Source organism: Meriones unguiculatus, chromosome 2 (genome assembly GCF_030254825.1).
Source record: "Meriones unguiculatus strain TT.TT164.6M chromosome 2, Bangor_MerUng_6.1, whole genome shotgun sequence".
Lineage (NCBI taxonomy): Eukaryota > Metazoa > Chordata > Mammalia > Rodentia > Muridae > Meriones > Meriones unguiculatus.
In genome coordinates, this window is record NC_083350.1 from 183580426 (window position 1) to 183606677 (window position 26252).

The 26252-nt window shown below is 45.3% G+C and overlaps 1 protein-coding gene across 2 annotated transcripts in view; it reads right to left on the bottom strand.

Moving 5' to 3' along the window:
- Positions 1-26200, bottom strand: part of Fnip2 (folliculin interacting protein 2) — a 106073-nt gene extending 79873 nt beyond the window's left edge. For both annotated transcript variants that reach the window (XM_021653601.2, XM_021653595.2), the window contains exon 1: positions 25986-26200. In XM_021653601.2, coding sequence (XP_021509276.1) covers positions 25986-26080 — 95 coding nt within the window. In that variant the 5' untranslated portion in view covers positions 26081-26200. The remainder of the gene's footprint in view (positions 1-25985) is intronic.
- Between the last annotated feature and the right edge of the window lie 52 nt (positions 26201-26252).

A 26252-nucleotide genomic window follows, 5' to 3' on the forward strand; every position in this document is an offset into this window, starting at 1 on the left:
TGCAACATGCAGCTCATTACTGAGCAGTACTGGCTCTATATATGGCCAGGGTCATAAGACATGGAGAAGGACCGAGAAGCACTCACATGCTCTAACCACAGCTAAGCTTTAGCCACATTGGATCAGCAAGGGGGCCCTCTGCGGGAAGCCTCTTTTTTTTCCCACAACCCCCTGCACTTCCTCATATGCCTTGTGCTACACACACCTGTTCCACCTTAGATTGATTTCTGAGTCTCCCTAAAAAAAGAGACTGTGAAAAGGCCTCTCTTCCATTTTTAACTTTAGGGCAAGGGTTGGCACCCGGGGTCTTGCTGGTGTTAGGCCAGAGCTCTACTGCCAGATTCTGAGACTGTGTGTTTTGTTCAGTGCTTGTTTTCCTTCTGGCTTTTGGAGACTCATTTATCCCAGACTGGCCTTGAGACTGCTATACAGCCGAGGATGACCTGAATTCCTGATCCTTCTGGATCCTTAGCATCTCAGATGCTAAGCATGCCACAGTGCCTAACTAATATGCATTAAGTTTTGGTATATGGACTCACTATATAGTCCAGATTGGCTATATAAGACCCTATCTCAAAACCAAATAAATAAATAAACAAATATTTGTTAAGAGACAGCTTCTGTCTTCTTTCCATTTTAGATAGATGGGCAACAACCATGATTTATATCATAATAGAGCTAAAATTAAAAGCTTCCCCATAACAAATGCATCACTAATTAAGAAAGATTCAACATTTTTTAAGTTGTAATAGAAAAAAAAAGGCTATACTGCTACTTAACAATGTGTAGAAATCAATTTATGAGACGGGAAAGCAAGGAAAAGGATGTTGAACTGTGTGAATCAGCAGACACAGCTCTCTGAGTAAGTACCTCATGGTAAGCCTGAGTACCAGGAACTCAGGAGACACTAGAGCAGGCGGGGGTGGGGGGGGAGATTCACTGTCAGCTGGGTCCCTGCTGGCCACACCAGAAACAGAACACTGGGCTGGAAGGACAGCTACACCTAGTTTTGGCCCAGTTACTCTCTGTCCATGTGACTCAGGAAGACTACTCAGACGCCGAGTCTTGGGCTCCTCAGCTGTGACTCTACCCATCTCTAAGGGCTTTGAAATGTTACATGTGAGCAGCTGAGAAACTCTCTGGAAACCTATGTGGCTCCAGACAAATGGGATGTTCATTTGTCTGTGCGCACAAGTCCCAGACTGCTAGCTGTTTGGTGTGTTGACAGCTCAGAGACAACAACGTTGGATTCATACAACAGAAAGCCAAGAGAAGCAACCAGCCACAACATCTGGCAACTGAATTTACTAAAATCAGTCACCTCCTCACTTCAATCCCAACCTCTCAAAATGCAGCCAGTTCTCGGGAATCTCTGAGAAGTTACAGAATCTAAAATAGACGCAGCCATGTCTACAGAGAACAGTAAACTTCAGAACAAATCGATACAAGTTAGAAAATAATAACTATGAAATAATTAGCTTACAAGTTACTTGTCTCTTCCACTGGCAAAGGCCCCTTTCAACCTCCTCTACCCCACCACACCACATGCAAGCACGCCACTCTCTTTCTAAAACACCTTCCATGTAACTTTCCCAGCCACGCTTTGTAAGCTCACACACAAACAAGCCAAAGTCTTATTCTGAAAGATTCTCCAACGTCCTCTACAAGACGAATGGACCCGGAAAGATTTGATTCTTAGAGTTCAGAACTGCCTCACTATGACCAGGCCTCAACTATCTTAGAAGATGGTGTACCTCTGAAGATAGATAAAGTCTTTTCTTGCCCGGGGTCATCATTTAGGCAAGAACATTTCAGCCCAGAATGCAGACTTCCATAAAGGAGTGTGAATGTGGTGTCCACTGCCAGCAAGTCTTGCATCTCTCCCTTTCCATCAGCATTAGTGCTCTGGCTGGCATTATAAAGTATGAATCTCTTTCATCTCACCACATGGCAGGGCGTTAGCATGTCCCTTTTGAATTCCCGAGCTAGGTTAGGAACTTCTAAGAACATGGACTACATCTGCAGTTTTTAGACCAGATAAGCCTCAACAATCCTCCCACTTCAGCCTCTGGAGTCCAGGGATTACAGCATGTCACCATACCTGAATGGTTTACAGGCCACCTCCATTCAGATTAGACACTTTTTAAGTACCACCAACCAACCGCATGTGGCCACTGTACTGAGCCAGGCAGCACTAGCCGGACCCTCGTACAATGATGGCGAGTGATTTTGCCTCTGTTCCACTTCCAGATTCCAGCACTGAGACCAGAAGGAAAAGAAAACATGAGGTCCAATCCTTGGCGAGCGGCAAAGTTTTTGGTGGCTGAAATGCAGAGTCCAAAGTTATCAGTGACTGTTGGGAGGAAGCTGCCTGTTTCCCCAACCCCTACGCAAACAGAACTGAGAGGATTCATTACCTCTATGTGCTGGGCCGTCTTCCCATTCAGCAGACTCAAATGCCTAAGAATGAAAATCACACGACAAGGGAACTGAAAACCTGAGCCATGCGATGACAACCCTGTAAAGGGTATATTGTCTCAGCCTGTGCAGGGATGGGATCTGCCACACACGGTACGCAGCACTGGCTTGAGGTGAAGAGGTGAGCGGGTAAGGATCTCAGCCTGTGCAGGGATGGGATCTGCCACACACGGTACGCAGCACTGGCTTGAGGTGAACAGGTGAGCGGGTAAGGATCTCAGCCTGTGCAGGGATGGGATCTGCCACACACGGTACGCAGCACTGGCTTGAGGTGAACAGGTGAGCGGGTAAGGATCTCAGCCTGTGCAGAGATGGGATCTGCCACACACGGTACGCAGCACTGGCTTGAGGTGAACAGGTGAGCGGGTAAGGATCACACTCTCAGGACCTAGGAGCAGGAACTTTCTGTTCCTGTGTTAACTGTAGCTCCCAGAGAGCACATCACGTCTCACTTCACAGCCTCCTGTTAGAGTCTAGCACAGCCCCTGGAATGCAGACGGCATTCAAAAACACTGCTTAGCAAGAACTATATCCACACTTAGCCCTGCCTCCTCTCCAGGAGGAAAGTTTCTAGGTGAAGAAAAAAAAAAAAACTAGATAAATCCTATCTCTGGACCTCACTGTCTCTCTTCTCTAAAAGGGCAGTGCTCTGTCAGTGCCCCCAATTCCACCCTTTTACCTAGTTTCACATCTGTGCATGGGATGAACTGTAGAGAATGAGGAGGATGAACTGCTGACAATCCACACTGACAGTCTGCCCAAGGAGGCCTTATAATCCATGAGTTTATGGAGAAAGAAACAACAGAGAAAAAATTCCCAGTATTTCAACAGCGGTTGATTCTAAGTAGTCTTTGCATTCTAAATACACCAACATGAAAACTGTTGAGAGAGAGAGGAACACACCTGGCTGATACACTGGGCTCCATCCCCTGGACCCACATGGTGGAAATAGAGAACCAATTTCCACAAGTTTTCCTGAGACTTACACACACCACACAACATAAAATTTAAGTAACATTTGGAACGTTTGTGGAGACTAAAAACAAAGAGATCATAGAGGGAACTAGAAGCAACACTGTCGGTGCTTAGGAGAAAGCACCATTCCTCGCCTCATTTACCTTCTCCTCCACCTTCCTCTCCACACCCTCAACCGTCATTCTCCAGGACTAGGCTTCCAGAAAAGTGCAAATTCTAATCATGATTTTGGTATGGAAAATCATACACAGAGAGTTGGCGCGTGCCTACCGTCTCAGCACTCGGAGACGAAGGATGATGAGGAATTCCAGGCCGTTCTTCACTGCAAAGTAAATTCAAGGACAGCTTGGGCTATATGAGGCTCTTGTCTCAAAAGCAAAGTAAAAAGTTAAGGAAAAATTGTAAACCAAGGACTCTACTGAACAAAGAGAACCAAACTGCTTGGCAAGCCTGTGCTGAGTGCTTCTCTAAGACCTGTGCCTTCACCGCGGCGTGCCAGTCCGCCCCACTACACTCCTTGACAGAGTAATGGGGAATAAAAAGTGCAGGGCAGCACACCCCGACTTCCAGCCCTGGAATACAACTTTTCAGTCCGCGGCCGAATGAAAAATGACTGTAGAAACTAGAGCAACAGGCCCTAGACAATGGAATACCTCTTCCCAAAAGCCATGTTCCCTGCCCTTTTCTTACCTTGTCTGCAAGGAGAGGAAACCCTCATTGCTGATGGGCCTTTCTTGCCCCACACTCAGGAGAAGGAAGGCTAGAGTACCTGAACAGACAGGCCTCGCTGAGGGTCCTACCCACCTATTAGCCTTAGATCAGACCTTTCCAATCACACTTCAGCACTGTGCCCAAGCTTCCTTCATGTCCATGCAGCAAAATTTCCACAATGGCCTCAAAGAACGAGTCTGAAAGAGCTTCCAGAAACATGAACACATGGAGTTTCTCAGAGGATAGCACGTTCCAAAAGGATGCCATGGCTTCCACCTGCTTCCTTGAGGATTGTGAATGACTCAAGCCCATTAATGAAACCTACAGAGAGGCTTGCGGGACTCCCGGTGTACAGCTGGAGGGCCAGAACCATAGGAGAAAGAAGCCACGTGGACTGGCATCTGCAGGGAGGAGTCTCCCACCCTCAGCCTGTGGGTGCTACCTCCCATGGGTATCTAGGCAGCCAGTGTCAAAACTGAACTGGACCTAAACACCTCAGAGGCATCCACTGCTGCAGAATGAATTGCCTACCTGCTTCATTTGTGGTAAGGAACCCCCCATAGGTCAAAAATGTCTATGTTATGAGAACCGAGGAGGAGAAACCGAGTTTGAAAATACGTCATTTTTCCCAACAAAGGCAAGTCTATTTCTATGCTTCACCTTCTAGATCAAAGTGCATATCAGAAGCATAATAAAAGGTAGTGATAGTTCATGGCTATTACCACAGAAGCCATTATCCTCATGCTGAGGAAACACTCAGGAAGTAGCTGCTGTGCTCACACATACAGAACGTGGACTTGGACGAGGAGGGTAGGTAGTTGTTAGTCAGTTTCTGCTTTTCACGGCTGTTGCTGTGATAGAACACTGAACAAAACCAACTTGGGGGAAGAAAGGGCAATTTGGCTTACTTGTTCCAGTACCTCTGAGGGACATCTAGGCAGAGACCAAAGAGGAATGTTCCTTACTGGTTTGCTCTCTATATCTTGTTCAGTGACCTTTTCTTATACGGCCTACATGTGCACAGACCCACTGGCCTAGGAATGGCACCACGCACAATGGTCTGTGGAACCACATACATGAATTATCGATCAAGGAAATGCCCCACAGACATGCCTATGGGCTAATCTGATGGAGGCGATTCGTTGACTGAGGCTGACAACCAAGATCAGCCATCACACTGCTGTGCCTGGAAAAGCTGCTTGACTCTTCAGCATTTGATGGCTGTTCTCGTTCTTCCAAGGTACCTCTAACAGCTTCAGACTGATAATAGCAGGTCCACAGCAGACTCTATTTTAATAGAGTCCTCTGCCAGGTCCCGTACCCCCACTATAAGGCACTCTTCACCTTGAACACCTCCCTCAGCCAGGATTAAGCTGTTCTCCACCATCCCTGAAGCTGATAAATACTTTCCCACTTCCAGCCAAAAGCCACTCATTCACCTGTGGCGGAAGCTTTTCCTGTCGCATTGTTTTCACTCCTGACTAAAGATGAGTATCTAAAGTGAAGAGGCCAAGAGGCTTGGCCCACCACACTGTGGCCACAGCACACATGATTACTAACAAAAACTGAATGCCAGGAAATCCTGAGAGTTTGGTCCAGACAGAGGGCAGATTAGAAGCAGACCGTAATCACTATCAGCTTACTGTTCTCCTGAGTGCAGCCTGTTGCCAGGGAGGCCATGTTTGCTCAAGGAAAGCTGTGATTGCTCTCTCCCTGCTTCCTGCCCACCATGGAGAAGCTACTCCTCAGGCTCCCCTCGCCGCCATGCTTCACCAAGCACCTGTGGCCAAATAACTATGGCCTGACCCACTCAAAACAAACCTTCCCTACCTTAAATTGTTTTTAGAAAGAAAGTGGCCACAGTGGCACAAAGGTACCTAATGTGGCAACTTCTTAAAAAAACAAAAACTACCATGGGTTGGGGTGGGAGGTTAGTGGGATGGCCTACCTGACAAAGCCACCTTTGGCCAAACTGAGGACCTAAGTTTGAGCCTGGGAACTCATGTCATTGCAGGTGAGCCAGAACCAACTATCAGAGCTGTCCTCTGGGCAGGGTACGGTGGCACACACCTGTGATGAGGGAGGCAGAGGCAGAGAGATCACTGTGAATTTGAGGCTAGCCCAGTCTACAAAGCAAGTCCAGAACAGCCAAGGCTACACAGAGAAACCCTGTCTCAAAAACACTAAAAGAAAGAAAGAAGAGAAAAAAGCATTGTCCTCTGACCTCCATGAGCACCACAGCATGTGTATACCACACACATAAGTATGTATACCAAAATAAATAAATTATATAATTTAAATGTGTTGAATAATTTCTTTTGGTTTCTGGATTTTAAAGAAGATTTATTTTATTTTTTTTATTTATTTTATGAGGGTTTTGCCTACATATAGGAATGTGCACTGTGTGCATTCCTGGTGCCTTCAGAGGCGAGTGAGGACGTCAGATTCCCAGGAAATGGAATTACAAATGGTTGTGCACTACCATGTGGGTACCGGAACTGGACCTAAGTCTTGTACATGAGCAGCCACTGCTCTTAATAGCCGAGCTATCTCGCCAGCCTGTTTTCCTTGTGTTGTTTCTTTGTTTTGTTTTGTTTTTAGTTTTTTCAGCCAAGGTCTTGTTCCTTGGCTCTGGTTAGCCCAGACATCACTATGTAGACCAGGCTGGCCTCAGACTTACAGCAATCCTTCTGCATCTGCCTCTTACACTGGGGATTACATGCATGTGGCACCACACATGGTCAAATATTCGGCTTTGGAGTTAAAAAAAAAATGCAGAAACTCTTCAAGAGCCTGTCCATAGGTAAGTGGCCACTCCTTCCAGAGAAGGACAAAATGTACCACACAATCATATGCTACAACTCCAGGAGCTTCTCTGAAGACACTTGGGTGGAACTAGAAGCCAAATGATCTTCTCCATCATTACTAAAACTACCCACCAAAAGCCCCAAGCAAAGAGCAAAGGGTCTGGGGGAGGGGGGTGCGGCTGGCAAAATGTCACTTGTTTGAGCTTGAGGGCCTGAATTTGGATCCCTGGCACAGTGGCATGCATCTGTAACCTAGACCTGTTGGGAGCAGGGAATTGAGCCTGCCGTCAGTGAGATTTCCAGGGACAGATCCTGACTCCTAACCACCGCAGTTCGTAAAGGTATGATCAGCAATGACAGTTAGTAGGTATGGTGGAGTATTCTTGTAATCAAGGTGCCCTGGAGGCTGAGGCTGGAAGGACATAAGTTCAAGACCAACCTAGGCTACACAGAACACTACAAAAATAGAAGGTAGGGAGAAGGCAAGTCCCAAGCAAAGACCCTTCAGAAAGAGAAAAGTCAACACAGTGTGAAGGGCTGAGATAAGCTCGCTGTGACAGGAGGAGAGGGAGAGAAGCCAGCCATGTGAAGGAGGCTGGGTTTGACTCTGAGAGTCACCTAAGTGTCTGAGCCCATCAATGCCAGAAAAAAGCAAATGTCTAATGAAAACAACACAAAAGCGCATGCATTAACGGCACGCGGGTGATGGCAATGGCCTATAATCTAGCATTTGAGATGGGGAAGCAAGAGGACCAGGAGTTGAACACCAATCTAAGTTACCTAGTGAGTTCAAGGCCAGGCAGAGCTACCAAAGATCCTGTCATAAAACAAAGTAACAGTCTTCAACAAGTACAGAATGGGGGCTAGGGAATAGGTAGAGGGAACATTTTCCACACCCACAAGACTACAATCTATCCAGGAGAGATCCAGCTAGCACTACAGCCACCCAGTTCCTGTCCCACCTGACAAATACAGATGCTGTTCTGTCAAGCATGGAGTCAAACTAGATCAACGCATCAATTTTGGATTCTTTAATTTAAAAAAACAAAACAACTTCTTTATCTGTATTTCGATGAGTGTTTATTTGACCACTGGATATCTGTGCACTATATGCTTGCAGTGCGCTCTGAGACCAGAAGACGGCATTAGATCCCAAAAGCCTGGAGTTTACAGATAGCTTTGAGCCATCAGGTAGTGCCAAGAATCAAACCCAGGTCCTCTGGAAGAGCACCATCACTCTTAACCACTGAACCAAAGGACCACACAGAAACCAGAAACACAAAACTGGTAAGAGAAAACATTTGAGGATATAGGTATAGGCTAGAAATTTGTGAATGGGACCTCAGTATCATAGGAAAGAGTCCCCCAAATTGACCAACAGAATAACACTAAATTAAAAGGCTTCAGCAGACAAGAGAAGCTATCACTGCAATGAACATCCTACAGAATAGCAGAAAATCTTTATCAGCTATACTTTATATGGCGGGGTTTAATATCTAGAATACATAAAGAACTACAACCCCCCACCAAAAACCAGAAGAACCAGACAATAGGTGCAACTGAACTGAACAGTCTGAAAAAGAAACACAAGTGACACTTCCCTAAGTTTTGCTTTCCAAGGTACTTGTACCGATTTTAACTTTACAACCTTTAAAGATATTTTTGTTTTTAAAATTCGCTTACAAAGTAACAGGTTTCCATAATGTGCATAAAACTGCATTTGGAAAATTCCCTACTCTTCCTTCCCCTTTCCCTTTTGTACCTCTCACAGCAGCCCCCACTTTCACTTTTTCATGTGGTCTTCCCCACACCCTCACCAATGTCTCAAAATCAGATTATATACATATATACAAATGTCTCAAAAAAGAAAAAGAAAAGAAAAGAAAAAGAAGCAGTCTGATAGCCAAGCACTGCCACACACCTGTAATCCCAGCACTTGGGGCGGCAGAGGCAGGTGGATCCCTGAGGCCCGCCTGGACTACAAAGCATATCCAGGACAGCCAAGGCTACACAGAAAAACCCTGTTTGGGGGAAGAGAAAAAAAGGCTTAGACCATATTAACTTCCACATAAAAATAAATAAAATACTATGTTCACAAGTTGAGAGGGACCAGCATCCCGTTTGAAGCAATCAGCAAAGACAACAACAGGTGGCACTTGACCTGAGTTTAGAAAAACAATTTTAACAAAGTAACTGAGGGAAGGGGAGGTCAGAAAAAGAAAGGTTTCAAAGATTTAAAGATGAATTCTGGTACTCCACCAATTACTAGCTAATATTTCTCTGACACTTTAACTTCATTCATTATTACTTGGGAGTATGCATCTTCACCTCAATACAAGTCACATGAAATCAAATTTATTTATTCCATCTTTAAAATAATTTCTCCTAAGTTCTTACTGCTATTAATTATCTACCATTGTCCCAGGTTCCTTGGGCTCAAAACCCTGCTGTTACTTTAAATATTGATACTTGGTTTTATTATCTCTCATGCGTATAATTCACTCTTCCTCACTTCCACATCCTGTTGGTTTTCCCTGAAGAGGCACCTGTACATCCTTCCATCTGTTCCAAACAGACAGCAATGGGAGCACAACAGCCTTAAACAGTGCTAAACTCTGATGCGAAGCTCAGCCTTAAACTGGACCAAGCTTTCAAACCACACGGGGCAAGAAGAATCCCAGCCACAAGGATTTATGCCACTCAGAGCCAAAGGAGGTGATCGAATAGCCTCCTCCCATTCCTGAGGGCAGGGGAGATGTGTGTGTATGTGTGCAAATCTACTTTCCCAAATGTCCAGATCCCAAGGCCCCACGTCCAACACTGTTTTGTTTATTTTAGAGATTCACTGAAGCTAGGCTGTCCTAGAACTCATTAAATGGCCTAGGCTAACCTTGAACTTTCATTCCTTTCTGCCTCAGCCTCCCAAATGCTGAAATTACAAGTATATAGCCCTGTGTCCTGCTCTGGCTATTTTTTTAAATGGGCATAAGACAAAGTTTTTTTTCTTCATGGATAACTGTATGGTCCTCGCTACTGATATTTCTGGGATAAAGCTCTGAAGGCAAACAGTGAGGGGCTGGAGAGGTGGTTCAGTGGTCAAGAACTCTAAACGCTCTCCCAGGAGACCCGAGTTCAGCTCCCAGCACCCGCACGGCAGCTGACCACCACCTGTGACTTCAGTCCCAGGGATCCAGTGCCCTCTTCTGCCCTCCGAGGGCACTGTATGTGCAGACAAACAGCCAGGCAAACACTAATACATGTAAAACTAGGGGGAAAAAATCTAAAAGGAAAAAAAGGAAGTGGTGAGCTAGAGACGGAGTACCTTTCACACAAAGGCTTCTAGAATAATCAAAGGCTGGCGGTAAAGTGCGAGCAAGGCCCTGGGTCCAATCCGCTCCCCCACCCAAATCAGAAGAGAATGACGCACCATGACAGTACTTCACCCACAATGAAACTGCCTACCACAGTCTGCCGAGTGGAACAGCAGTTTTGATGAGTGGTAACCCTGATACAATTTGGCATGGACCCTCTGGACCATCACCATTAATCATGTTCTGCAGCTCCTTCTTGTGAGTCTACACACTTCCTCCTGGAGACCAGGGAAGCTTACCACTTAGGAATACCTCGAACCTTACCAGGCTCTAAAGTCCAGAAATCCTGGAAGACTCACAAGGCCTGAGGTCGTAGGAACAGTCAGCCAGTGCTGGGGAGAGGAGCCTGTGGAGCAGCCTGTGAGTTGGGGCCACAGGTTTCAGGCATCCTCACTCAGAGGCACATGGGCTTTCTGGTGATGCAGCTGCCCTGAGTCATTCATGCTTCTGTAAGTAACGCCTGTAAACTCGGGGGTTGGCCAAGTTGGACGTGGGTGGAATAATTTCTTCAGTCTGTCCTTGGCGCCTTCTCAGGAGTGAACAGCTATTTACTCACAGCTCCTCAGGCCCACAAAATGCCATGATAGCATACAAGAAGGTCAAGCCAACCTCACTGCACTCCACATTGCTAATATGTATTAAATACAGTATCAACGTCAAGGGTTCCAGATGTAGAACTTACCACTAGAAGGGAGTAAAGAATAACAGGGGTCCTCGGAAGTGTCCCAGCGAGTAAAGGCCACTGAGCCTGATCATCTGAGTTTGATCCCCAGAAGTCACACAGTGGAAGGACTCCCAAAAGTTGGCCCTTTGTCCTCCATACTTGCACTATGGCAAGCATGCACCAATGCATATGCAGGCCCTGCCCATGAATAAATAAACGCAAAGGAGTACAGTTAAAATATGGCATAAGGCCCCATGCCTGCCTGAAATCCCAGGACTCAGGGAGTATGGGGCAGGAGCCAAGAAAGCAGTGAAAGATTGAAGCCCAATGCAAACTGCCCTTGAGGGTACACAGGCTTTAAAAAGGAAGAAACAGTGATGAACAAATCATGGATGGGAGTCTGCACCACCAGAGTGCACACTAACAGTGTTAGCCTGAGTAAGCACAGGTTAGACACGTCCCTTTACACACTCTCCAAACCAGCCATGCAGTAAGAACAGTACTTAGCATACCAGGGGAGAGGGCTTCAGAGAGAACGGCTCCCTCCTCACTGTTTTTTTTTTAATTAAATTTTTATTTTTTATATTAATTGCAGTTTACTCACCTTGCATCCCAGTCGCAGCCTCCTCCCTCATTCCCTCCCAATCCTACTCTTCCTCCCTCTTCTCCACCCCTCCTCCTCTCCAAGTCCCCTTCCAATGGACCTTAGCCTATCAGGTCTCATCAGGACTGGCTGCAACCCCCCCCCACCCGGCGGCCTAGCAAGGCTGCTCCTCGAGAAGGGGGGGTATTCCTCACTGTTTTAAGCTGTCTGTCTACAATCAGCACCCCACCACAACCCTTTTTTAAAAACTTTTTTCTTTTTTCTTTCTAGTTCTTGGCCATCTACTTGCATGTTTACCGATATGCTCATCACTTAGATACCAAACGGTTTTGGAATTTTTAATTTACAGTAAATTAAAATTTTATATCACTATATACATAACCATTTACACATTACCTGGTATCCTGTGAGGCTGACACTACAGTTTTCCTACCTTCCTACTAAACAACTGGTGAGCGTTTGTCATTAGTCAGCATGACGATAATGCCAAGATTGTCTGTTTATACATGTGCTTTTTTAATCTTCATGTACAAGAGCTTTTTCTCTTGAATTCTTCAGGTCAAAGAACAATGTGGGATCTGGAGAGATGGCTAAGTCAATGAAGCATAAGGACCTGAGTCCGGATCCCCAGTACCCATGTGAAAGCCAGGAGCTACACACTGCACACATATGTACACACACAGACACAAACATATGTGTCTGTCTGTCTGTCTGTCTATCTGTCTGTCTATCTGTCTATCTATCTGTCTATCTGTCTATCTATCTATCTATCTATCTATCTGTCTATCTGTCTATCTGTCTATCTATCTATCTGTCTATCTGTCTATCTATCTATCTATCTATCTATCTATCTATCTATCTACACAAAAGTAAAGTAAATGTTTTTAAAATGTCCATTTTTTATGTCTGGATGGCACTACCAAAGTGAAAAAACTGTTATAATTATGGAAGTAACACGTGGTCGACAACTACTGAGTATGTGAGTGTCCAAATTCACCACCATCCGACCCAGTTTCTTTACTGTGACTTAAATCACCTCCACTTATCAGCTCCTAGTATGTGCCACTGGTAAGAGCATCAACAGGTGGAAACTCGTACGTTGGCAAAAACTGTCCTGAAATTTCACTTGATAAACCTTCAATGGTTAAAATGGTTGTCTGTGCACTAAAATTATTTGGGGAGGGTTTCCCAGACACTGAAAGCCCCAGTCCAGACATGAAGTCAGGGTCTCTGGAAGAGTAATCTGGGCTTGCCAGCTGACTTCAATGTCCAGCAGCCCTGAGAAGGACTAAGTTAAGGGTACACAAGCATTTACTCAAAGGAAATCAAGATACTTAGTGACTGGACCGGTGGTTCGGTGGGTAGGGGAACTTGCTCCTTGAGCATCAGGACCTGAATTTCACACCCAGAACACATATTAAAGAGCCAGGCATGTCTTTGATCACACCTCCTGAAGGAGGAGCAGCCTTGCCAAGCCACAGAGAAAGACAATGCAGCCAATCCTGATGATACCTGATAAGCTAGGGTTAGATGGAAGGGGAGGAGGACTTCCCCTATCTGTGGACTTGGAGAGAGACAGGGAGATGGGGAGGGAGGATGGGTTGGGAGGGAATGAGGGAGAGGGCTACAGCTGGGATACAAAACGAATAAAATGTAATTAACGTAAAAAAATAAAAATTTAATTAAAAATAAAAAAAGAGCCAGGCATGGCTGTCCATGCCTTTGACCCCAGTGTTGTGGGGTTGGAGAGACCGGAAGAAGCTGGGGCTTGCTGGCTGTCAGTCTAGCCAAAATGGCAAGTTCCAGGTTCAATGAGAGATCCTGGCTCAAGGGAATAAGGAAATCAATACAGCAGAGCACTGGCTATCATATGGACGGACACATACACAAACACAAGAGAGGCTAGAAAAGTAGCACACAGCAACTGTCACTGTATGCAACACAATAAGAATGGTTTTCTTGTATTTGCATAGAATATTCCTGGAAGGATACAATACACTAGTAGCCTCTGAGGAAAGAAATTATAAATATGAAGGAAGACTTGCATGCCAACCTGTTTAATAAAGTTTGTTTGATTTTTATCAGGTGCATTTAAAAATGAATAACCTTGGGCCTGGTACCTTAAATTCAATTCCCCAAATACAGGTGGAAGGAGGGAAACAACTCCACAAAGTTGTCCTCTGACCTCCACACTCATGCTATGGAACACACGCAGCATTCTGTAGTAAGAGCCAGAGACCACGGTTTACAGGTGTGCAACAAAATCCTGAACACTTAGAACAGCCTGGCAGCCGGAAGTCCAGCTTCGCTCGCTGCTGCCACTAGTTCCTGCCATCTCTTTCTGCCCTAGCAACTAGCTTATTCAACGGACCCCTCTAAAGCAAACAGCCATTGCCTGATATACTTAGGGAAAATGTTTACTCACAGTTCATTTCCAGGCTCACCATGGGCCACCATTAATGACGTTAGCCTGAACTGTACTCTTCCTGTTAACCCATTTGCAGGTTAATTTTTCAGCTGGGAAATCCTACATGGAAAGTTCTGAGGGTTCTGTCTTTCTCTGAGGCCCTTATTCCACTCCACATACAGCTAAAAGGCTTGCTTGCAGGCTCCAGCACCAGCACTGACTCCACAGCCGGCAAACTTACTGTCTCAGGAGACCTAACTTATCTTAGCGCGAATTAATTCAAATAAATCGTGTGTACGTACTATATTTTTGTTGTTGTTGTTATTGACATGTAGGAATGCCAGAGGTTCCGTTCATACATACTATTTATGTTAATACACTTTCAGTAGGTTGTCTGTGACACAGCTGGGATTTTCTAACTGGGTCTCATATGTTATTCAAACAAAATCTTTGGTTTGGGTTTTGGGGTAGGGTTATCAATCCATCTTTTTGAACATTTACTCTATCATTTTTGTAGCCAGAAAAACAAATTACTAGTATTAAATTGGGAGAAAAAAAGAAAAAATTTCTTTGCCTATAACAAGACTGCTTTTCTTTTCTTTTCTTTCTTTCTTTCCTTTTTTTTTTTTTTTTTTTTTTGGCTCCTTAGGTAGACCAGGTTGGCCTTGAACCTGCTATGTAATGGCAAAGTGCAGGTACTAACACAAATTTCTGTTTTTTTTTTAATAATTTAAAGTTTTTATTTGTGTATACCGGTGCGTTCGTGTTTGTGTTTATGGGTGTGTGTGTGTGTGTGTGTGTGTGTGTGTGCATGAATGTGTAGGTCAGAGGACAACTCTTGAGAGTCGGTCTTCGCCTTCCACAGTATGGCTCCAAGGACAGACTCAGATCAGGCTTGGTGACAAGTGCCTTTATCGGCTAGGCAATCCTGCCAGTTAGAGATTTCTTTACTAATGTTATAATACATCTCAGTAAAACTAAGAAGGCAACCTCCACCCAAGTTAACTTTTTTTTTTTTTCAGAGACAGGGTTTCTCTGTGTAGCCTTGGCTGTCCTGTACTCACTTTGTAGACCAGACTATCCTTAAACTCACAGAGATCTGCCTGCCTCTGCCTCCCTGAGGGCTGGAATTACAGGTGTGCACCACCCCACCCAGCTAAGATTCTGGTAATAAGTAAGTAAGATTCTGGTAGGTGCTGGGTTCCATCCTTTGCACTAACCAAAACAAGGTCCAGTTCTAGAACGGGACTGAGTTTTTGAGGAGCATCTGTTTTCAGAACCCGTCGGCACCTTTGTTCACTCCATGACCAACGTTTACTTTCTGACAACTTCCTGCAGTTCGTGGTATGAAGTGCCGCACAGAGAGGCAGGGCTGGGATGCAGAAGTCTCCTGCTTCAGCCCTACCCACACAAGTCCATTCTCTTGTTCCGTGCAATTACTTTCTAACAAAGCTTACATTGGAAAGACGTTATAGCAAATTTAAAAGAGCTTCTTGTTACTACTCAATGGTATAAAATAATGAGTATATACAGTTAATTCAAAACTAAATGAAAATAAACACGCCTCCTTTTTTTGCTCTATATTCCCTAAGAGTTGACTGCACAACAGAAAAAGAGAACTTCCAACTGTCTGGGCACATCAGGGAGAGAGCTGCATCCCAGGTGTTAAAGGCTAACGTAACTTTGTTGTGTTTTCTCCACACATCCTGAATCAACACCGTTTCATCTCTTGAGGAAGGTTGACATCTAACCTGTCTCTAACTTGTGAAAAAGTAATAGTTGCCATAACAACACGCAACTAAGTTTACGGAAAATCAGACCCAGCTCCCAGGTGTGCGGGCTTCCCCTGGGCTTGGGAGGACGAGTTCCTACAGCCTCAGCGCCTGCAGCCACTATCATACCTAGCACCTGGGTTTCATTTTCCATTAGGGATCAGTAGATAAAAAGCAGCAATGACTATTAATTTAAAGATCTATGAAATATAGATGTGCTCTTATTTATGATCTTTAAAATGCCAGAGCTGGAGAGATGGCTCAGTGGTGAAGAGCACTTGCTGTTCTTGCGGAGGACCTACATTCAGTTCAACCAACCGGCATGACGGCTCAGGATGTTCTGTAACTCCAGTTCCTAAGGACTGGACACCCTCTTCTGGTCTCTGTGGGCACCAGGTATGCACACAGTACACATGCACAGATGCAGGCAAAACTCTTATACAAGTAAGTAAAAATAGAATAAAATGGTATTTTTTTAATTCTAGGTAAGATGATGAAAATCATTTTTCAAAACAATATATATACCGCTCTACAGCCGAATGCTAGGTTAAAATTCAGAGCTTAATCTACAAATTAAGCAAATCACAGGTACCGTGTGATGGCATATCCATAATACCAGAAAGCAAGTGGGTGAATGGGTGGGGGTGGGGTAGGAGTGGAGGGGAGAGCAGAGGGCTGGAAGAGGAGGATCAAGAGCTTAAGGCAGAGGGTCAGTAAAAAGGCTCAGGGGTGAAGGTGCTTGCCACCAACCTGACAACCCCAGGACCCAGGACCCCATGATGGAAGGACAGAACCAACAACCACAAGTTGTCCTCTGACTTCTCATTCCAAGGAAGATAAAATGAATACATATGTGGGCGAGCGCATGCGTGTGTGTGTGTGTGTGTGTGTGTGTGTGTGTGTGTGTGTATGAGTGTATGTGGGAGAGGTGCTTTAAAAGAAAATCTTCTTGGAAGCCTAAGCTACAAAGAGAGTTTAAGTCTCCCTCTGGGCAACCTTTAAAAATTGTTAATTGAAAACCTAGGGATGGAGTTCAGTGCAAAGAAAGCAGGCCCTGGGTTCAATTCCCACCACACCCAAATTAAAAAAAAAAAAAATCAAAGGCACAAGTCAGTAAAAATATTCTAAATATAATCAAAATGAAAGGAACACAGCTTAGGGGAAAACCTGAGGGACTCAGACTACAGCTAATACTAAAATATTTTTCAGATCTTGTCCATTTTAACATTTTATAGTATATTTGTGTGTGCATGCATGTGGACACGAAGCCATGGAACACACGTGGTGCGCAAACAACAACCTGCATGGTCGGTTCTCTCCTACCACGTGGGTCTCAGGGCTTAGACGCAGGTCCTCGGTCCTCACCCACCGAAGCCACTTCCTGGCTCCTAACCCTAAAATCTTAAGTGCCAGAGGAGCACTCTGCTACACAGCACGAGTGCGCAGCCTTACTTTCTAACTGGCTGCTCTTCTTTTACACTGGTACACTGCATTCTTTTGGCACAAACAGAAAGCACTGTTTAAAACCTCTGCAGTATGGTGTATGAGAAGACACACTGTCCTCCTCACCAGCCCATACAATGGCAGCTGGGCAGATTCTGTCTGAACACAGTGGGATGCCAGCCCAGCTCCTTCCATCCCCAACTCCCCCTCCCCCCTAGTGTGAGCAGGGTTACAAAAGTGCCTGTGTGGCCATGGTGAGTCATGGATGTTCCATTTACAGACGGGGTGGGGTGGAGGGAAACCACTATTACATGCCCAGTGAGCTGGAAAAGTCCATCCTGTTTTTCCTCTTTTATGTAATAATCATTTTTACAAACCTGAGATAAAGAGAGCCCAGGAGAGAGGAACTCACCAACTTACTTTCATAGCCAAGACCATGATCTCACAGCCCAAGTCCAAAGACTCACATTAGGCAAAGCTCCTGTGTAATCACTGTAAATGTGCCCCTTCTTGCACACACAAGAAAAGCAGTAGCTAGAGAAGTAACGCATATTACCATTCGCCCTCCTATTCCTCCACTGGTAGCTCAGGTTGACCGCCAAAGCAGCTAAAGAGAGCAAGGAGGCAAGAAGAGTTTTATTTTTAAACATGTATTTATTTCTTATGTATACAGTGTTCTGCCTGCATGCCAGAGGAGGGCACCAGATCTCATTATACATGGTCGTGAGCCACCATGTGGTTGCTGGGAATTGAACTCAGAACCTCTGGAAGAGCAAACAGTACTCCTAACTTCTGAGCCATCTCTCCAGCCCTGATTTTTTTTTTAACAAGTTCCTTTGCCAAAAAAACAAAGTGACTTCTTTAAGTTGACCTTCAGAAGCAAAGCATGAGAAACACAACCTAAAACAACAGCAATAAAAAAACAAAAAAACTAAAACGATGTTCTCCATGGAGTTGTAAGTTCTGCACATGCACAGATCCAAATTCCAGCCCCACACACCCCATCAAACAGTAACTTATTTACAGCAGCCGTGCATGGTACAGCACGTGGCGGGAGGATGCGGTACAAGTGTGAAGCCTGTCTGCTTAACACATCAACTTCCAGTCCAGCCCAGGTTACACAGCGACGCCCTGACTGGAGAAACAATAACAAACACATAATTACATAGTTTTGCTTTATAAACATGTATGCTAGCCCAGCCCAGTGTAGCAGCCAGGCCTATAAGCCCTGCACTTAGGAGGCAGGAAGACACAGGTGTAAGACTGCCTGCACAGATCCTGTCTCACAAACAACGGCAACAACAAAAGGGAAAAAACATAAAGGATTCTGTCACCCTTCTCTAAAGCCATCTCTAGGAAAACTGACAGCCTACATTCAGCAATAAAACTATGCTCCATTTCTAGAGAAAGGCCGTTCTCCAGGCTCACCATTGGCCCTCCTAAGACTTGTATTGAATTAAGGTTTAATTTAATATATTAAAATTCACAACAAGCAGGGCTGGAGAGATGGCTCAGTGGTGAGGAGCACTGTCTGCTCTTCCAGAGGTCCTGAGTTCAATTCCCAACAACCACATGGTGGTTCATAGCCGTCTATACTGGGATCTGATGCCTTCTTCTGGCATAGAGGCTGCCCTGTAGCTTGCTCTGTAGCCAAGAATTATCTTAACCCCCAGCTCCTCCTGCCCACCTCCAGAGGGTTGGGATTACAGCATTATGCCCATCACCACGCCCAGGCTACTCGGTGCTGGGGTTCAAACCCAGACTTTCCTGCCTGCTAGGTAAACACTCTCCCAGCCAGACAGTATCTCCATTGCCACCAGAATTTCCTTCTTGATAACAAAAAACTTTGAAGTAAGAGAAGGGGACCATGAGGAATGGGGGACTGACGTGATACATAACATATATCAGACTAATATAACAGCACATTACATACATGTATGGAAATATCACAAAGAAACTCATGGTTTTAGGCAAATCACATACATACTTTATGAAAATGGCAGAATAAAAGCCATTGTTTCATATAATTAACATATACCAGTGAAAATTTTAAACATGACTACAAGCTATTGAACTATATAACATGCCAGACCCCTGAATTGCACAACAGAACAGTATTTCTTCATTGATATGCTGCAGCTTCAGAACTCATTGTCTCTGACATATCTTTCAAATTCAGGGCTGCAAAGTAGAACTAATTCGCTTTAGATTAAATTCTACAGAAGTATGTATATCATCTGTTCCCTTAAACAAATGTTTTTGATTGGGGGGAAAAAAGCACTTGCAAGTAACTCAGAAAAAAAGCACTGTGCACGTAAAAGTGTTTCTGAGTATGCAGTCACACATGTTCAGGTGTGAAATGCTGCTCGTGATTTGTCTTTAATGTTTCTCTAAAATCACAGGGTCTGTGTTCCATCACTAACTACATCAAGGCTAAAAAATCAACAATGTGGAAACAAAACTACAACAACAACAAAATAAAGACATGAAAAAACATTTACTTCAGTTGCCTCAAGTCTACACAGGAAGAAAGTGGCCTTTGAAAATAGTTCAATTTTTAGTAAAACTTCAGTAGAATAATACTGAATTTCATTACTTAAGATAAGTTGCTACAAAATCATTTTTGAGCTGCATTTTCTTCTTTCTGAAAGTTTTCTAACTCCCTTTATTACTGCCTCATACAAGTTAAATCTTCTACATAGGACAGTATCGTTTTACAGATGACAACACTGGACAGTCTCACAGTTCAGCTTCATGGCACCGTGTTACATGAGGGAAGATCACCCTATTTTTCTTCCAAGACACATTTTTGTTTGTTTTGTTGTGCTGTGACAAGGTCTCATGTAGCCCAGGTTGGCCTCAGCCTCCTTACAAAGCTGAGGGTAGCCTTTAATTCCTCATATTGCTGCCTCAGCCTCCCAAAAGCTAGGATTACAGGCATGCACTACAGTGCACTGGCCTTCTAAGGGCATTAGACAGCACAGCTTCCCTTTCGCCTCTGCTGACATCACTAACAACCTCTCCGTATCCGACAACACGTCAGAACCAGGAGCTACGTCAAGAGTACGCCAGTCGATACACCTTGTCAGGTGTATGTATAGATACACATGAATGTATCGACACATTCACATCTATAATTCCCATATGATAAGACCATGTAGAGATGTCAAAAACATGTTTTTGGCTCCTAGCATCCACACGATGACTCACACCAGCTCCAGGGGATCTAACACCTCTGAGAGCCCCTGCATTGATCTGATGCACACACTCAGTCACACATACATACATACACACACATACATATAAATATATACATACACACACACATACATACACATACATATATACACACAAAAAAATAAGTAAATACTTTAAAAGTCCTATGTAGGCATGTTGACTACATGGTCTCTACATGGTCTTATCATATGGGAATTATAGATGTGAATGTGTGGGGAAATGCTTCAGCGGGTAAGAGTGCTTGCCATGGAAACGCAAGGACAAGACTTTGAATCCCTATAACCCATATAAAAGCCAGGACATAGCACAAAAGTCTGCAATCCCGGCAGCATAATCGAAAGAATCCCTGGAAGCCTGCACTTCAACTAGTGGACAGTGCAGCAGAAAAACAACAAAAGAGACCCTGTCTCAAGCCAGGACCTGTACCTGAGGCTGACCTCCGGCCACAAGCCTGCTGTGGCGCATTCATGCCTACACAAATGCACACATCGCCTACCCCTCACACACACACACACACACACACACACACACCACACACACACACACACACACACACACCACACACACACACACACACACACCACACACACCACACACACCACACACACACATACACACACACACACCACACACACACACACCACACACACACACACACACACACACACACACACACACACACGGACGGGAGCTGCTGGGGAAAAAGAAAACATGTTTTTGCCTATATTCTCTATCCTACCTACCCTAAAACAATCCCATTAGGAATAAGCACACCCTGGGAGCTGGCATTATGAAGGAAGGCACCGTCTTGCCCAAATCATGCCTCCCATAAAAACAGTGAGTTAGCTCTTAATTCTGAACTGAGATAAACTCCATGGGATTAGGTTTATGTATACATTTGTCATCATTTCCAGAGTATGTCTAGTTGCTCCTCTTACTATATAACCTGCTGTTCTTCACACCATGAACTCTAGGGCACATAGCCATGGGCGCCCTCGCAGGCTTCATACAGGTGGAGGGCCAAGCTGTAGACTGGCATTAGCTGCTCTTTGGCAATAAGTGGATTTAATTATATTTATCCTATCCCTGTAACAGATTATTTGAACTGTTCTGACAGAACAAATGAGGATTAGCACTAACTAGGCCATTTGGCCTTAGGTATTTGGGACCTGAGGAAAGAAGCGAGTGAGCTCCTGGTGGCATTTACTTGGCTAACTACAAAGCAGCTCCCGTCTCTCCCCCTCCCACATGGGGCTCACTACATCTAACCCATCCGGAATCAAAGAAAACATTTAGCAGCCCGTATTTTCACTACTTCTTAATGGAAACTGGTCCAATAATTTACTAGACATTTAAAAACAAAACAAGAAGCCAGGCGGTGGTGGTGCATGCCTTTTGTCCCAGCACTCAGGAGGTAGAGGCAGGTGGACCTCTTTGAATCTGAGGCTAGCCTGTTCTAGAGTGGAGTTTCAGGACTGCCAGGGATACACACACAGAAACCTTGTCTCAAAACACAAAACAAGAACCAAGCATGAGGATGCATGTCTGCTACTGAAACAGTTTCAAGAGTGCAGCATGAGGATCGGAAGATCCAGAGCAGCCTGGGCTACAAGACCCCCGACTCAAAAATCCAAAAGCATCAAGTCTCAAAGCTCCTAGCATGTGCAAGGCTCCATATTCAGTCTGAAGCCCAACAAAAAATAAAAAATAAAAATAAAAATAGGTAACAAAGTACAGGAGCCATGTGCAGTGGCTCACAATGGTAACCGCAACATTCGGAAGTGGAGACAGAAAGAGCCTTGGCTGCTTGCGAATTTCTCTCAAAACAAACAAAAACAATCTTAAAATAATGTTTCAACTAGCAGGCATGATACCCTGGGTTTGGCCCTCAGTAAAAGAGGGAAAAAGATAACATAGATAATGTTTCAAATATAAGGCTGACACAGAAGACACTGAATATACCTTGACCATAAAAAATTGTATGTAGGAGCTGGAGAGATAGCTCAGTGGTTAAGAGCACTTTCTACTCTTTCAGAGGACCCAAGTTTGGCTCCTAGCATCCACACGATGACTCACACCAGCTCCAGGGGATCTAACACCTCTGAGAGCCCCTGCATTGATCTGATGCACACACTCAGTCACACATACATACATACACACACATACATATAAATATATACATACACACACATACATACACATACATATATACACACAAAAAAATAAGTAAATACTTTAAAAGTCCTATGTAGGCATGTTGACCTTAAGTCCAGAAATTCTACTGTATTCATTTTTGAATACCTGAGGGTTATTCAAATTGATACTTACAAATTAATTAAAAGTGAAAAGCATTTTAGAAGACGAGCAAACTACGATTTTAAACAGAGTCTAAGTTTCAGAAATATTACAATTATATCCTGTTCCTGACTGCTTTGGGTAAGACTAAATTCAGTGTGGGACCGGAGCCTTAGCTGTCCTGGAATTCGCTTTGTAACCCAGGCTGGTGTCTAACTCACAGAGATCCACCTGCCTCTGCCCCCCAAGTGGCCAGCATGATCCCCATTCTTATCTGGGGGGATTTCCACTCCTCACCACACCATGGTGTAGTTTCCTCGTTGGGTGTCAGAGGCAGTTTGCTGTCTAGAGTGAGTGGCTCCATCCCCACACTGTTTCCAGATCATCATCTGTCAGTCATCCCCAGAGAGCCTCCTCACAGCCAAGGGTCTTACTTACACACCGTGTTTATCATCTGGAGAAAGGCTCCCCCACCCCTTTATGGACTTGGTGGAAATAGAAGGAAATTAAAAGAGGCTGAATTTACACAGAGAAACAAACCCTGTCTCGAAAAACCAATCGAAAACAAAACAAAACAGAAAAAGAACAGAGGTCATACAAGTGCCCAGCTTGTTAGTGAATCTGTAACCTGTGACCCCAGCATCTGATCACATGAGGACTAAATGAGAGGGACCTAGAATTCTAGGTCAGCCTGGGTTACATAAGACCCTGCCTCAAAAACGAGAGAGAGACGACTCAAGATTCTTCAACACCTACCTCAAAAAGCTTAGTTCAAATAATAACCTGAGGTGAACAAACGACAAGAAATACCCCATGGAGTCTGTCAAGGTGGCTGAGTACTCGCTGCCCGATCACCTGAGTTAGACCCAGGACCCACACGGTAGGGGAGAGGGGAGTTCCGAAAGTTGACCCCTGACCACCACGTGCACTGAACTTGTTTGGGTACATTCACCCACAGGCAAACACATACAGAGGGATGAATACATAATGCAATAAAAATCCTAAAGGTTACATGGCATGATTTTCTTCTTCCTCATACACCAATGAGAAGTCAGAACACAGCATTAATAACACGCTCACAAAGTGGAATCAATTTTCCTAACATGGCCAAGCCCTAAATATAGACACATTTTTGTTGTTGTTGCTCAAAATACACCAACTTTAACCTAGCCCATGGAGGGAGTGGACAAATAGGCAAAGAACTCGACAAACAATGACAAGGACCAGCCGGGCACAGTGGTGCTCGCCTGTGATCAAGGACGCAGAGACAGGCAGGATCTCGGTGAGTCTGAGGACAGCCTAGTCCACAAAGTGAGTTCCAGGACAGCCAGGGCTACACAGAGACACCCTGTCTCGAAAAACAAACAAAAACGACACCGACAAGCACCATACCATCTCCACCATCATTAAAAAGGCTTTTAAGCCCTTGGGAAGGGCTGCCAGCGTGAAGACACCTGTGCCCCACTCTAGACCCTCTATCTCCATCTGGTCTGGGATTCTAAGAAGAAATTACACAGCCCAACTCCAAAGCAAGTCTACCATTCTGGGAAGTTATACAGCATCCCTAGTAGGCAGACAAAAGGCACAGAATTCCCTACCCAAACCATCAGGTTCAGTTTGCCTAATGCAAATGACGCTGACTATATGAGACATGGAATGAATACTAACTGATACACGGAATCCTCACAACCTCCTTCCAAACACCGCACACACAAGTGCTGTTCTATTTAATGTTTCATTCTCACACACTTGAGCCAGGCACGGCAGCACGAGTTTATTGTAATCTTAAACGGAGAGGCAGTAACAGGGGGATCAGGAGATGGAGACCAGCCTGGGCTATGTAAGACTGTTTCAAAATACAAGAAAATCTTGTATAACTATAATAAGGGTTTTTATGTGTTTTTATGTATGTTTTTGCAACACAGAAGATTAAATTTAATCAAGATTGATTTCAAACATGGTGCCTGGTGTTTGTGATCCCACCTTTGGAGAGCAAAGGCAGGAGGATTCCCAAAGGTTTAAGGCTAGCCTGGACTAATGAGACCCTTGTCTTAAAAAAAAAAATCATTTTTTAAAGTTTTACTTTTAACTTTTAAATGTTTACTGTACTGACTCTAGCCTTCTTTAACCATAAACTGCTTTTGCAGACATTCTGGACAAAAAGCCCTACCAGAATGCCAGAATCGGTATGGACTGTTCAGTTCTTTCAAATGCCGAAAACTTAAAAGGCAAATAAATGACTGTCTCAACATAAGAGTGCTGGGAGACAGTACAGGAACCACGAAAGCATCTCTGGAAACTTACCACTCAAAAGCATAGTAGTGGAAGCATTTTAAAGGCCGGATTGCAAGTCAATCGCTTACATCAAAATGCAAGACCAGCCACTTAAGAGCTGTGGATATTGAGCAAGCTTCCTATTACATGCTAATTCAAAGGTATGTGTTCCGAAGACGAACTATTAAATATCTGCCGCAGCTTTGTAAATTAGAACCTGAGACGTTTCATAAAAGCATTTCCCTCCCTTTCCACTCATCATGCGGCATCAGCCCTCTAACTGATGAAGAAATTACACACTTTTATTCACCCGCCGGCGAGCTTGTCATACACTGCAAGAAAGAAGCTGTTTTTATCGTAGCTTCACCCTTTCCAACTTCAAAATACTGTCACATACTAGATAGGTTGGAGCTGCCTGCAAAATGACAGCTTACAGGCTCTGACGCACGGGAGGGATGCTGGTGACTCTCTCTCTCCAGAGACCCTGAAATGTACACAGGGGCCCCGGAGATGCTCCGACGCGGGAGCATATGGAGAGAGTCTGTGAGGCACCTGGGGGAAGAGGGCAGAGGATGGCTTGGGGCTCCCACCCCGGGCGACCCGGGAAGGAGGGAAGGAGGTCGGCGCCGGGGTCCCACCCAGAGAGAGCAGCGGAGAGGGGACAGGGCGGTTCGCGGCTCTGGGACCCTGAAAGAAGTGGCGAGCAGAGTCCCACCTGGAAAGACCCGAGGAGGAAGAGGGAGGGAGGAGGATGCTGGAGTCCCATATGGTGAGACCCGGAGAGGGGCGACGGAGAGGCGTGGGGTCCGACCCAGGAGGACCTGGGCAGAGGGGACACGGAGACCGGGCTCCATCCCGGGAGGAGCTGGGACGGGGGGACGCGGCGGCGCGGGGTCCGGTCCCCCGCAGCCCGCCCTGCGGCCTCCCCGCTGCCCGCTGGCGCTCACCTGAAGGCCGGCTCCTCCTTGGGCGGCGGGGCCTGGGCGGCCGCCGCGCCGCTGCCCCTTTTGTTGAAGAGCTTCTGGAGCAGGGTCGGGGCCATGGCGCGCACGCGGCGGCCCCGGGCGGCCACGCTCCGGGGCCCGACGGCTCAGCGCGCAGCCCCCGGGGGCCGCGGCGGGGCCATGGCGAGGCGGAGGGGGCGCGGCCGCCCGGAGCGGCGCGCGCGGGGACCCGCTGCGGCGGACGGAGAGGTGCGGCGCCGCGGCCGCCGG